Raw genomic sequence first — 15,569 nt, forward strand, 5'->3', positions numbered from 1 at the left:
TTAGTGCAATATCAGAAGAGATAAATTTAGCATTGTCTTCAGGCAAATTCCTCAAGCCATTAAAAATTAATGGTACCTCGTTATGAAGTGTAAAGCCAGTGTCTGCGGCGATAGAAATGTGCAGTTATATCCCTGGTAATATAATAATCATCACTGTAGTTAATGGACCTGTGCCAGTGTGCAATAAATGCAGTGAAACTATGGAGTGGAAAATGACACAAATCATAAGCGGAATTTAAATTGCCCATTGAATCCTACTTTCTGAATGCAGTTACCGCACTTAACAATACAGTAAAGGTTTTACTGGTCCAAATCTCGACTGATGACATTGCAAACACAAAAATCTCAGCCCATGGAACATCATTGGTGAGTAAAGCAACAACGGAAAGAGAAAGAGTTTGTGGAATCACATTTTTCCTTCTCTGACCTATTGCCAGAAACCTGGATCCACAGTATAATGTCAAAGAGAGGACACAAGCAGGCCACTAAGGCCGGGCTGGGGCTGAGTGATAGGGATTTTAAAAGGGAGAGGAGGGTTAAATTGAACAAGAAATATAGAAAAAACATCCCTGATCCAGACTGACAAGTGATGGAAGATTTGATATTGAATATTTAAGCAGTAAACCAAAAATAACCTTTGCATAAAATCATGCACATAAATTTATCTTACTTCCTACACTGTTGCAGGTTTCTTTTTTTCCTATCTACCTCTATCAATGGTACAAAGATGCTCTGGGAAGAGACTGTCTAGAGGGCTGACTGACTACTGAGTTAAATGAGGTGGAGATATTGATTTTGTCAGGATGGAAAAAGAAAGCAGAGTGTATTTGGACTCACAGATGGCATGTTATGAGTCATTTTAGATTCAGTCTGGTTCAGTCCTAATATGATTACAGGTTTTGAAATGGGCGGAAAGAGGAAAAGTTAGACAGACAGTCGGAGAAAGAGAACTTGACAGATGGATGGCATATGGGTGAGATGATAGGTTGACTGTGTTGGTTGAGGGTTAAGAGAATGACAGACAGGCTGCCAGGAGAGCGACAGATTCAGTAATCAGATGATTCAGTACAGGACTGTAATGAGATGCACAGGATCAAAAATGCATCCAAAACTTCATTTGGGAAAAGAGGTTAAGTTAAACAACTCAGGTATACTGGAAAAATAAAATGCAGGAAAATTCAGTAAAAGTATTCAGAATATACTCCCTCACTTGCCATGTTCTTATGTCGCAGCCTTATGATAGAATCTAAAAATAAGCAACTCATCAACATTCAGCAATGTCCCATAAATACAAGCAAAAACAAAATACGTAGGTTTGCAAATTGATTTAAAAAAAGGTTATATTAAAATGCAGCTGCAGTGGCTCACATTAATCATCTTTGAGATGGTTCACTACCTGGACTGTGATTAGTGTTGCCAGATCTTGAGAGAGAAACCAGCAACCAGGCTGATGAAAACAAGCGACTGGAAAAATAAAAACAAAAAGAGAAACTAAACTTCAGCACACATGACCACAAGAGGGACTTAACATTTATTTAACATTATATAACAGATGGGATGTGAACATTTGCAAATTAATTTTAGACTCTTCAGTACAGTAAACCTCTGATAATTAAACTTTGCACACACACATAAATATCTTCCTGAATCCACAAATTCTTGCTTTTTATGTGCTCATCTTCCTTTTTTCTTTTAGTTCCAGGACTTTAAACCATGTCATAAAATAGAACCAAACTCAGATGTTCCCTCTTTCCCTTTAAATATGTCTCTCACCAATGAAGAAAAACAGTATGTTATAAACTGTTATAGAGTATGTATAAAACAAGTGACTTTAGTCAGGACATTGTTTGTCAAAAAAACTCTCACTCATCAGACTATCACTCAAGTTTTCCCAAGTTTCCAACCAAGAAAAAAAAAAAAACCTATTCTACCTCTGATTGGCTATTCTACTCGTTGCCATCAGGATCAGAGCCAATCAGAAGCACTCTGCTGTCACCTGTGTGTATGGGGAATGGAAGGTGGAGGGAACAGGGTTGTGGATAGATCCAGCATCCAGCAAGCGGACAAACTGTCCTGCGTTTAAATAACATATCGAAAATATCTGCTTGAACCCAAATACACAACTAGACTTTAGCAAAAAAACAAACAAAAAAAAATATTCAGCCCACAACTACCAATATTTGTAAGCATCTTTACAGAAAATCAAGCCCATAATCACTTATAACAAGCAGTCTTAGCAACAATGACTGTTAAACATCTCAAAACTGATATTTTATGGGTTATGCTCCATCATTTAATGTTTTAAGCTCAGGCACATGCAGCTGTAACTACCCCATCAATCAAGAGCAAATATGCCGTACTAGGGCAAGCATGTCTCTTGAGAACTGTTTACGATCAACACTTGCAGTGACTTCCTTATTAACATAACACGCATCTCCATAATTTGAAGCCAATATAGCTGAGTTGTAATTAATTTTAATGGTGTTAATTACCCAGACATGTTGTTAGTGTGATTTTGTTGAAATGAGCACCACTGCAAATTCTCATTCAAATCCCCATCCCTACTTTATTTAGATCATCTAGTACACAGCTCTTTCATTAAAGTTTTTGGAAATATCCCACTCCACACCCTCTTTCACTGTCCCCAACCACATTATGACCTAAAAGTTGTCCCGTGACAGGTATAACTCTGAAACTGGCCCAACAAGACAGAATCCTCAGGCCATGTTGCAGACTGCTCCCATCAGTCCAGGCAGAAGTCCAAAAACACAGACTAGGCTCAATAAAGCTCACAAGCCGTCTGCTGCTGAGGAACAGCCGCTCAGCTCAACTCATAATTATTCTGTTGGCCCTGTTAAGAAGCCAGAGACTCTCTGCCTGCCCCATTACTCACACACACACACACACACACTGCCCAAGATACTGCAGAGGCTGCAGCTTCACACAACTGTGTAGGTAGATGCTCATGTGTAAACAAATAGAGCAGGCTCAAGTCATATTTCAGTGTCACACTTTACCTCACTGTGACTAAGATGTTATCCTCAAAAACAAACACAAAATAAACTTGACTGAAAGAGTGACACATTAGCATCTGCTTAACAAGATCAAAATACAAGAGCTCAATTTATGGCGTCCACTTATACTACACACAGTATACTGTTTACAGGAAATATGGCCATTAGCAGGTGAAAAAGTTCACGATATTTTGGCAGATGTGCTTCCCATTATCTACTTTTCCATCACTTACATTACTGTCAAAACTATTTGCTTATAGGGAGCTAGGAAATAGTAAATGGCAGTAAAACAATTGAAACGGCAGCATTTTATATAAGTAGCTGTTTACATGTTTGCAGCAGTCTTGAAAACATGCCGACAGATGGGGGGATGTTGTGTAAGTCCCCATGAAAACGCTGAAAATAACTCTGGCATGGGTCTTGCTTGATGACATTATCATCATTCCAGTTCCCACACAATGTTCTATAAGAACCAACTGTGTGACAGACATTTCAAATCAAGTCACTTATTATACAAGCATATAACTATTGCCTCTACCTGCAGGATTTTAGTGTAGATTTTAAGTCATCAGAAAATCAAGCTGAGTAAGCAGCCCTTCACGTAGCCTGTTGCAATAACTTACCTGCCCAATATCAGGAAAAATGTGAATCTTCTTTTATTCTGTTGTTTTATTGGTTTTAATTACCTGGTCTGTTTGTTTTGGAAAGTATTACACCTCGAGGTAAAAACCTCCTCAATGATGAATTCTGCAGGAATCCTAACCTGAAAACATCCTTAACATCAGCACCAGCTCAGCTAACATCATGTGTCTGCCAAAGAGCAGTAGTAAAACAGATTTTTACCGTTTAAAGGCTCAGTGTGTAACATATGGGAGGGTTTATTGGCAGAAATTTAATATAATGCCCACAAGTATGTGTATATAAGTGTATAATCACTTTAAAATGAAAACCGGTGTGTTTTTTAGCCTTCTTTATAGCTCTTCAAATCTACTTTAGGCAAGAGCCTTGTTTCACAGAGGCTGTCTAAGTCTTTACAGCAGCCTGAAAGGACAATCCTACAGAGCCACAGACATGACACTGGGGGGGGGGGGGGGGGACTCACAAAATATCATTTTATAATATTAATATCATTATTAATATCATGAATTACCATGAATTACATTGAGAGCCGCATAAGCAAAAAGGGGGAAAAAAAGAGGGCTAAAGATGCACGATGGACAGAGATAGTGTAATTGAGTTTTACTTTAGGTTGGAAATGAGTTACAAAGATATTCTCAAAAGCCTGGCATGGCAATGAATCACGTTAGTTAATGAATCAAAGTTAGAAAGATATTCACGGATTTGAACTTCTGTGATGTGTTGAAACACATGCGAGACATATTTTGAATCATAGTTACTGTATGTAGACAACAAGCTACAACCTCATTTTCATCAAAAAGATCTGTCTTCCACCATCCACATTTTGAGTCATATTGGAGTATCAGCACTAGATTAGAGCTGCAAATAACGATTATTTTCATAATCGATTCATCTGATCATTATTTTCTCGGTTAATGGAGTATTTGTTTGGTCCATAAAATGTCAGAAAGTGTTGATTGGTGTTTCCCAAACCTCAAAATGATCTCTGATGTTCTTAGACGTCCTGATTTGTCAACAAACCAAATGTTTTTATTGTTAAAGATTTCTCTGTCAAATGGAGCAATGAAAACAGAAAACATAATACATACTGTGTGTATATATATATATATACACATGTATATATATATATATATATATATATATATATATATATAAGAAACTGAAAAATCAAAACGTTTGTGTAAAACTCTAAAACAGAATAATCGAATATCAGAATAGTTGGTGAATCAAATAATCGTTGCAGCCCTACATTAGGTGTCACAATTTCTTACACCTCTGGCCTTTAACACCTTCATTTAGGAGTACCATATAGTAATTATCAATCAGGTCTGTTTGTTCTGGAGAGGTGGAGACACTCTGAGGACAAAGAGCTCCCGAACAATAACCAATATACAAATCCTAACCTTAAACTAAAGCAGTCAGTGTCAGTGTCTGTCATTATGCACTGGTGAAAGTCCTGCACTCATTATTCACATAAAACCCAGTCACTGATATGAACACTGGAAACGGCTTATCAGCAACATCTGTGAGACATGAAAATTTTAACAATTCCAGGCATGAAGCCACCCGATGGCAACATTTTACAATCTGCTGCATGTCATAGTAGCAATTATAATCCTATCCCAATATGACAATGACATTTGGTTTAATTAGGTTATCTGCACAGTGATTAAAGGTGACATACAGCCACTGAAGTGAAAGACAGACTTATGTAGGAAGGAGTATATCTCATGTTGTGAAGTACTACAGATGTATTGGATTAGATGCCAATGTGAGATCAGTCAGCCCACATGTTGATTTTCAAGTAACTGGAAGCCTGTACAAAATCTACAAATCTACGAAGAGAATCTATGATGAGGGGAATGACTTCAGTCCTACTTTGTATCTCATAAAACAGAAGGTAAAAACCACCAAAACAAAGCTTAAATATGGGCCAATGTTTTACAGGTAATACTTGAAACTCTGAACACATAAACAGATGCAAATGGTCTTATATTGACTATCCAATTATGTTCTGATCTTTAATAGAACTGCTGTTACCAACCATTATATATATCTCCCAACAAAAAAATAATAATATCCAAGTTCCTCTCAGGAATGCTTCACTTTATAAGAGGCATAACATAGGCTTCTGTTGCGGTACTCATCCTGTCTTTATCTCCTCTCATGCATGCATGCCTGCACACTTGCTGTCATTTCCAAGGGGATGTGAATTGAGCGATAAGCTGGTCTCCGTCAGGTCTCTCTTGTCGTTTTAAATATGTTGTTCTCTTCATGTTCTTGTCTATTCATGCTTCTGTGATGCACGTCCTACACCTTTATATCACCGCACAGCGTTGGCAGTATCATCACACCCATCATTCTTCATCATCCAAATCATCAACCAACCATACTGCGGGGGGATTTACCTTCAGGTCAGATTCCTTCAATCTCAATATCTCCCCGTCTGAGTCCAATCAGCAAAGACACTACAAAAACTCACACAAGTCATCTTCTACCACTTTATCCTCCATGTGAGGGTCGCGGGGGTTGGTCCCGTGACCCTACGGTCCAATCTCAGCTGACATAGGGCAATAGGCAGGGTATACCCTGGACAGTTCACCAGTCCATCGCAGGGCCAAACACACAGAGACAATCAACCAATCACTCTAGAGCTGCAGCTAACGATTATTTTCATAATCGATTAATCCGTCGATTATTTTCTCGATTAATCGATTAATCGTTTGGTCCATAAAATATCAGAAAACCTTAAAAAATGTTGATCGGTGTTTGTCAAACCTGGAAATGATGATGTTCTCAAATGTCTTGTTTTGTCCACAAACCAAAATGATTGACTTTTAATGATTTCTTTGTTAGAAGTTTAAACAATTGAAAATCTTGTTTTAACCATGAATAAAGCAACCGATTCATCGATTATCAAAATAGTTGTCGATTAATTTAGTAATCGATTAATCATCAATTCATCGATTAATCATTTCAGCTCTAATTCACTCCCACATTCACACCTATGGTCAATTTACCTAATCCCCATATTGTATGTTTTTGGACTGTGGGAGGAAGCCGGAGAACCCGGAGAAAACCCACACACACACATGGAGAGAACATGCAAACTCCATGCAGAAAAGCCCTTGGCTCAAATCCTGGTCATCTTGCTGCAAAGGCAAGAGTGCTAACCACTACACCAACCGTGTGGCCCTCTACAAAGACTCATCATGTTAAATATGTGTGTCGAAATGCTTGAATGACACAACTAAAACAATCCTGTCAGTCACCTTCTTTCTCAAAGGGGGGGTGCCATGTGTAGTTCATGGCCAACAAATTGTAAAATGTATTTTTGGCTGCAAAACTACAGACAGGAGGATGTGAAGAGAAGTGAGGGCAATGTTGAAGTGAAGGCTGAGGGAAAGAAAGCATATGCGCTAATCAAACAATCACACTTTTTCAAACAACAGCTCCATCTACTGGTCAATATAGGTACATTATAAAGTGGTGTCATTCATGGACGTCTTTACTTTGTGCAGCAGTGAAATCCATGCAGCTCTGTCACTGTCCTGGCTGACATGAACTGAACATCATCATTAATGTGATAAGCAACACCTGCGCTTCCCCCGCTGACAAAATGTCTGCCTTGAAAAATGACTATATATTAAAGATAGATGAAAGCAAGCAGGGTTTTTTTTAATAATTATGATTAAATTATGTTTTTAGTTTGTACAAACCCTTCCTCTGCGCAGACCGGGCAGCTCCAGACTTTTCAAAGCCGATAGAACACTTTATACGAGGAGGTTTGAGGAGTTGTTGCTGTTTCACCCAAAAATGGCGGACGGAAGTGCCATTTTATGAGGTTCATTTATCTACCTGTATCACGAGTATGACAGCTGTAACGTCATTCTTATGAGTTTCTTCTGTCCTCAACTTTAACTACGTTATCTTTGAATATCTCATTACTTTTATGTAAATTGCATCCACTAACAAAACGTCTCTCACCTTTTCTGCTTTCAGTTAAAACTATTCCAAATCGCTCAATCTTGTGCTGCCTTCATGACTATCGGAAAGATGACACTTCCCATTTGTGAAATCGGAACGACGGGTGCGTTACGTTCAAATGGCTGACACACGGTTAAAAAAAAAAAAAAAAAAAACAACAACAATATAACAATTATTAATTAAATTATAATAACGGGATAATTCACCATTCGTGACGAATCTTGTCTTTCTCCCCGACATCTTGGGGGAGATGTCACAAGTTCATCTCCCAATTTCCCACTGGAAAACACGTCGTGAGGGGGGCGTTCATGTGCATTTTGCACGTCGGGAACTCGTAATTACCATAATTCTGATAGCACGTGAAGGCAGCATAACTGTAATAACTTCAACTCTTGATTTTCATCTACCCCCGTTGTTTTTCTCTCTAATATGTGTACTTTCATTGTTCATAAAATGTCACTATAATTTATGTGCTTTTCCTGCTTGTATATTACATTAAATGTAATATATTTTAGTTCAGTTCAAGTGTCCAAAGAGACATATAGCTGTGTGTATGCAAAATACCAGGACCCTGAAACTGAAGCAGCTAAATCAAATTCAGCATACATTTGTGCTTTCCCTCCAGTGACACATTATATGCATATTTGAAAAGCCTATTATACGGTTGTGTCTTCCTGTATTCAAAAAATTATGAGACTATAGGCACTGACAATGATGGCTCAGTGTTTAAAAAATTACTTTTAAAACCTTTCATTTATCAATTAAAAGTCTGAGAATGACATAATTGGTAATTTATGATGCAATCATGCATGTATGTGTGAGACAGGTAACATTTTTAAAACTAAAATAAAACTCCACTTCACATGCACAGGACTGAATATTTTGTTTTGATTCTCGAGTGTATTCTCTATTCAACCGTGACTTCCCAACCACAGTGGAAATCATTGAGGAAAGACAACACAAGCTCAGAGGTTTGATTTTATTTAGTCCATTTTTAAAATTTACATTTTCTGTTCAGATTCATTAAAAAAGATAAAGCGTCATCAGCTTTGCAGTCCACATCACAAAGAGACCGCAACATAGAAAGAGTAAAGTAGAACGAAGTCGACTTAGTAGGCACATTTTTCAAATGATACATGTTAATCCAACCGACGGCGAAATATGTACAGCAATGACTTTACGTTGTGGCAGCACATGCTTGGGATTTCTGACAGAGTTCACAGGTTAATAAAGCACAGTTTGATGCAGACAACGAATTTTTCACTGTCTATAAAAGTTGTATCGAGGTGACTGCAGGAGGTGGTCACTTTCCCAACACTGTATGCCAGTTCATTTTGAATTAAATTAAACCTAAGGGGAGAACTTGTGAAACTAATTGACCAGAGCTTGTCAAACTAAGCATCTCAACAGACTTAAGCAAATGTTCCTCCATATGAATCAACAATACTGAGCTGAAAGTGAATACGACATCCACCTGATGAAATAACTTGAGAAATAAATTAGAAGTGGATAGTTGTGTTAGTTTGCATTTTAAAGTACCTGATATTTTCTCACTGTAGCCTATGTTGGATACCTTTGTATAACTTATAGAAAACCTGTCACGTTCTAAAACTCACAGTAATTCATTACTCACTAGTCCTGATACCACCTAAAACAGGCACAGGATTCTACCCTGCAGAATCCACATACCTTCGAGCCAAACACACTGGATATTCCATACAAATAAAGGACACTTTTTACATAACACTTTTGTACAGTCTTTGCACTTCCATTTCAACAGATTAAAGCATATCCACTTACAAAGTAAATGGAAATCAAATCATGTTCAGTGGATTTATCTTTGTGTGAAGCCAAAGCTTCATTTGAGCACTTGGTTACATGTAAAATGAACAAATTCAACTGCCTTAGCATTAAAAGAAAATGGTTAAAAGACTCTGGTGTGACGTTAACAGTTAAAATTTCAGCCATCTGCCAGGACAAAGTGAAGAAATGGTGGAAATGACCTGTGAACAGTGTCCATGGAAACTTCACCCCACTCAAACAGGATAAACTGAAACACCAACACTGTTAGCTTGTTACAGAGTTGCATTGAATTTTGATGTCATATTTTTGAATGTCACGTTATCAAGTGATTTTTTTTTTTTTTTTTTTTTCATTTACACTTCAAAACAACAACAAACAGCATTATAATTTAAGGAAATGTTAAGTCTGGATCAGTCCACCGGCCATTAAAAGGTGGGGAAAAGAAATCCAATACAGGAGGCAGTGAATGTTCAAGTTCATGAGTCTGCTTTTGTCAAACCCCAAGGACGAGTCCAGTCATTTCATCTGCTTTCATACTGCACACAGCTTATTCGTGACCTGCACCTCTTCCCACAACTGTACACACTGTGCAGTTTCAGCCTGACAGCAGTGTAAACTAAAAGCAGTTGAGTGGCTAAGAAGCTCCACTGGCCCCTACACACACACACAAAGGGTCTTGTCGAAGTGGAACGTGAGAGCTGGCCCACCCCAAAGCACACACCAGGGCCAACACTAGTGAAAATGGCCCAATGGTTTGGGGGCTTGGAGGGTGGTTTTTGGCGGTGAGGACATCAGGGTCACTTGGGTCCCTTGGACGGCGTGTCCGTCTCTGTGGATTGACGCCCATCGTTCCAGGCCTCCCTGGTGCTTTTAAGAGCCTGTGTCCGTTGCTGGTCCACAACTACATAGTCAACGCGCTCATCTGATGCTGCCATACCAGATCCATTGCTTTTCATCTAAAGAGGAAAATCAATAAGTTCGTATCGATCAGGAACAAAAAAAAACAATCCTACAGAAAATCAAACTCTTATTTGTAGATGCCGGTGTAATCAGTGATTTCTTCCTACCTTCCTGGGTGGGGTGGACTTTCCGGGATCAAGATCCAAATCCAGGTACTCCACCTGTTTGTCTCCCTTTGGTTTCACCATGGGGCTGCTACCACCATCCGTGGTCATGGGTGGAACAAGCTTCATGTTCTACATAAGCCGGGAGAGAACACTTATATTGGAAACAGAGACACACTAAGGCAGTGTCAGAATGAAACAAAAACCCTTGTTCAAATGTAATCTCGTGTTGTCACAACAACCAAAATGACTTGGAATCCATTTTATATCTAAAATATAAAAAAGTGTGTACCTTTACAGCATGTTGTGTGGGAATTAAATTGCATCTAAAGAGTCTACATGAAGTTGCAGGTGGTTTGGGAGGGACATTGTCCAAAGAAATTAGAACTGACTCAAATCATAATGACTATGGCTGAATCATCATTATAAGAGTGCACTTTAATTATTGTAAAGGTTTGGGGATTTTATCTGGTTGCAGACTCACATCTAATCATATTGTTTTATTATTATTATTATCTTATGGAGCATTTCTTAGTATGACGTTCCTGGCTTTCATCATGATATCAAGTCTAATACATCAGTTTAAACATTTAGAAGAAAAAAAAAAGTATTGTGACAACACTAAGCTACATATTGGACCTATTTGCAGAGTTAATTTCTAACTACAAGTGTGATGGAGTTATTGGAACTAGTATTATGACAAAACTAGAACAAACTAATTATAAGAATTTTGTTGGTATACATACAAATGTGTATACAAACAGCAGTGTGTATGTGGTGTTGGGATCGATATAAGCACTGTTAAGTCTGTTCTTTATACTGTTCTTAATTTCTCATCTAATTGCACCTCTAAGTGATGACCTCTCATGTTGTGACAGGGCAGGCCATGCATGACTAACTTGGCAACCCTGCTCACCTCCTCTATGATGTCAAGTTCCTCCACCTCCCTCTTTACAGGGGTGATGGGGACCGTGCAGTAGAAGGACTCCTCTCTACACACAGTAAGGAAAAAGGTAGCCACAAAAGGAGGAAAAAAACAGCAGATGGTCAAGAACAAAATGCAGGAAAAAGGAAAATGGATAAAGCCAGAGTCTCGTGAAGCTGAGAGAGGTAGAAAGAAATGAACAGGAGCGAAGAAAGGAAAGGAAGTCAGCAGACAATAATTAAGCAAATGCTGGGAAAAAAAAAATATCTGTTACAGCAGGATAAATAGGAAACTGACAGAGACAGTGTCCCCTTGGACAGAAATGCCACCTAGATTGATCCTTTCTCAGAACCATTACTGAAGTGCTCCAAGACGCCTCAACAAAGAAGGGTCTTTAGAACAACAGTAAGGGCACTGATTTGAAAAAAAACAAACATTCTTTAAAAAAAATAACAACAATAATAAAAGCACAACTATGATACCTGAAAAGCAAAAGAACAAAACAGAGGATAAGGAAAAGAGAGCAGAAGGACGAGAGGAAGCTGCAAAGAAAAGAGTTAAGAGTTGAGGAGTCCGTCTGCAGCAAGCATGGATTTGTCCACACCAATGTATGGTTCAGGGAGAGGGCCAAGGTTTCTAATACTTTTGTGTACATATTAACATTCTACACGGCATTATGTTTGTTTTCTTTAAGAAATCTTAATATATTTATTGCTTCTGTTGTGAAAAATGTCTTTATGTCACACAAATAGGGTAAAATAAAATGAGATGTTTATCACAGGGTTCATTTGTGGCTTTATCAGTGATTTGAGAAGTAAAGAAAAAAAAAAGTGCTCATGCAACATCTTGTATCTGAGGATAGTTATATGTTACATACTGGTTCATCTGTGGACATATTAGAGACCATGGCTACATAATTCTCTTCACACTCCTCGGAGTCAGTGCTGGAGGCCATGCTATGCACTGATGGGGGTCTCGCTGGCATTGGAAACCTAGAGAAACTGAGCAGCATTCACAATGTTTACACACCAACTTCCAGGCAAATGCAGTCTCTTGTGAGTACAAATGTATAATACAGACACAACGGCCACAGCTATAAACCACTGAGGCCAAAAAGTGTCCCTGCAGCACTAAGCACAGAAATAGACCTCATCCCAGATAAGAATGTCAGACCTGTTTGTATGAGTAGTGCTACTTTGGTCACAAAGGTAACTACAGTAATGCATGAAGTGTTAGTGCCTATTTCTTTAGTTAATTGTATCCACTAAGAAAGGCATGTTCACACCAAAAAACACCGTCCTACAAAAGGACAGGAAAACAAACACCTGCTTTTTGAGTTTGAAGAGTAGGTAGACAATGTACACCGTAATACAAAAATGAAGGGCAGCAATTAGAGTCAATGTCCAGTGTCTATCATTCCTCCGAAAAGTAAAAATCTGAACAGTACAACACTCGTTGGTAAGATTTTCGCAGCATCCCAACTTGTCTTCAAACAAAAAACACAAATGGGAAGGCGGCGTAGTGTGAACATGCCCTTAGTTGTTAGAAAAATGCAGAAGTATAAAAAAAAAAGCCTGCACAACATGTTAGATACTTACTCCCGAGCGAATGAGCGTGTGACAGGTGAGCGGACAGGTGTACAGGGCTCCTCCCACTCAGCCAGTGGTTTGATCTCCAGTGGAGCGGGTTTTCCTGAAGCAAGGTACACACACCTGTCAGTCACTCTTACTTATTATGACTTTCACTTTAGAAGTGGAGAAGTTATGCACACTCAAACTAACCCTAACGTAGTGTATGTATAGTTTAGTGTTGATCAATATTTGATTTTAAACAAATGAAATATTTGTATTTTTTATCCCTTTTACATAAAGCATTTTACACAACTGATTTTGAGCAGAACTCTGCCACTGCCTGTGCACCCTGTATGTGTGGATAAAACAATCAGTGCTTCTCTCTTTGAAAGTCTTTATATCCTTCCCTAGACCAATCCTACTGTGGCTGTAACATTTCATGCAACAGAATTAACTGCAAAAACAAACAAACAAACATTAGGAATGTCTGAGAAGAGAAACATTAGTAGTCTTGAACATTTGGTGGGGGGGGGGGGGGGATATTTGGTCACAACAATGTGTTAAAGGTATGTTGCCACTCTTTATAAGCTCCTTAATTCTAAAAGATAACACCCACCCAGCATGAAGTGCACACTTTTCTACCCTCTCCTGCATTTAGAATATGAATGGTGTTTTCACATCTTGGTCTGGTTTAAGTGAGATCTGGTCGCTCTCCCCTTGGTGCAATTTGTTTGGACACAGTAATTGCAGTCAAGTGCACACCAAAGCAGCCAGAGACCTCCAATCTGGTCTCAAACTAAATCAGGAGCGGTTTGTTTGTGGCAGGAACATGATCCAACTTCGATCTGACCCAATTAAAAGGAGTTCCCTGTAAGTCTCAGCTACACATGCTGACTGCTTTGCACCCAGGTATGTGAGCAGCAAGTCAGAGAATTAACGAAGGGCTCATTTGGACTTGCAGCAAAGAACAAAGTATCTTTCTTCTGTATTTACTTTCCTGCACTCACCCCAGAAAGTGAGTGAAACTTGACATGGCTGTAGTGACACTGTAGGGAAATCAAACTAAGAGGGAAAACATTGCATAAACAGACTTGGGTCATTGTGAATTAAACATAGATGTGAAAACACCTTCAATTTAAAACAATTTACACCTCTGGGTGAATTGTGCTCTTCACAGAACGTAAATATGAAGATTCATCTAAGTTGCTGGTGTGCACACACGACCCCCAATAGAAATATCAGGCCTGAGGAACAAGAGAAACCCCACAGTTGACTACTCACAGCATGCAAAGAGTCGAGGTGAAGTAGAGTTCGGACAGGTCAAAGAATGGAAAGTTTTCAGATCAGTGTCGAGTACCTACCCTTGCGTCGTCCCCTTGGGAATTCACCTACGGTTTGAGAGTCGGTTCGCTCTAAACCAACACCTTTTGCTCTTATTATTTTAGGACTCTGACCTGATTGGTGAAAGAAGACTTAGCTTATTATAAAAAAAAAAATTTGGTGATCACAACAGTTAAGCCCTAGTATAAGAAACTGCTCTGCCATGCAAAGCAAATACGGAGACGTCACGGACACCCTCACGTACACCCAAAACACCTTTTGTGCAGCACAGATATCAAGACGATGATTGTCATGACAACAGCAGAACCATACTGTCCAACATGCACTTCACTCCATGCACCATGGCTACCCACACAAAGACTGACATCACAGCTGTGCATGCACGATGAGCAGTGTGGAAGCACTGAGAGTGCACTGAGAAATCATGTCGTGCTGAGAAGAGCACAAACAAATCTGCAGCTTCTTTTTCATCAACACATAGATCAAATCATTTTTCTGCAGTGCTGACAAGAGACACAAGGTACAACAATCTCAAACCAAGAAAAATAATCTATCACAAACAGTGTTAATAGAGTTAAGTTAAAGCCGAGTGGCCTTAACCACACATGTCACAGCCTTTACAGAAATACTCTTTATAGAAAGAGTACTGATGAATTTTGCATGACCCATAGCAAATAAACAAATGAATGACATTCAAAGATTAATCAGAAACGTGATATTCAACTTATTTTGTTAAATGTTTGCCCTTACCCTCTCCTTTAAAAAGTTACATCTAAGAACAAATACCTCAGGGCAAAGCTTCTATTCTAATATGATTATACTGCACCTTTTATTTACTCTAAAAGATTCTGAATTCACTAACTTTCATGCTTGTATCAGTGCTACTTCTATTCATGTAGCTGTAATAAGATCCAAATAGCTTGAATCCAAGATCCCAAGGAAACTGTATTTTGTGCCAGGGATGAATAATACTATTAATAATAACAATAACATCACACATACACAATAGTGTTTCAACATAACATAGTCACAGTCTATTACATATTTTACAATACAACATGCAGACCTCCAGGGTTTTGAATACTTTATTGTGTCACTGTGCCAAAATAATGATAACTTTTTAATAAAGAAATTGCATGGAAGCTGCAGAGGACTGACGATCCCTTGCTATGGCTCTTTAGTTTAATAGTGAGCAATTCCCTAAAGCTTGATGACCTATAGTAGT

General features: G+C 38.6%; 2 protein-coding genes across 7 annotated transcripts in view; both read right to left on the reverse strand.

Moving 5' to 3' along the window:
- inpp4b (inositol polyphosphate-4-phosphatase type II B) overlaps positions 1–7,567 on the reverse strand; it is a 254,171-nt gene extending 246,604 nt beyond the window's left edge. Inside the window, exon 1 of the mRNA XM_058640949.1 lies at positions 7,373–7,567. The gene's annotated coding sequence lies outside the window, so the exon portion shown is untranslated. The remainder of the gene's footprint in view (positions 1–7,372) is intronic.
- A 1,038-nt stretch (positions 7,568–8,605) lies between these two features.
- Positions 8,606–15,569, reverse strand: part of gab1 (GRB2-associated binding protein 1) — a 47,515-nt gene continuing 40,551 nt past the window's right edge. For 3 of the 6 annotated variants that reach the window (XM_058640956.1, XM_058640958.1, XM_058640961.1), the window contains 5 exons: positions 14,365–14,457; positions 13,031–13,124; positions 12,310–12,433; positions 10,511–10,639; positions 8,606–10,399 (listed from right to left, as the gene is read on the reverse strand). In XM_058640956.1, the coding sequence (XP_058496939.1) occupies positions 10,241–10,399; positions 10,511–10,639; positions 12,310–12,433; positions 13,031–13,124; positions 14,365–14,457 (599 nt within the window). In that variant the 3' untranslated portion in view covers positions 8,606–10,240. Of the gene's footprint in view, positions 10,400–10,510; positions 10,640–11,423; positions 11,500–12,309; positions 12,434–13,030; positions 13,125–14,364; positions 14,458–15,569 lie in introns of all 6 variants that reach the window. The other 3 variants (XM_058640959.1, XM_058640960.1, XM_058640957.1) reach the window with 2 other exon arrangements.

Source organism: Solea solea, chromosome 10 (assembly GCF_958295425.1).
Source record: "Solea solea chromosome 10, fSolSol10.1, whole genome shotgun sequence".
NCBI lineage: Eukaryota > Metazoa > Chordata > Actinopteri > Pleuronectiformes > Soleidae > Solea > Solea solea.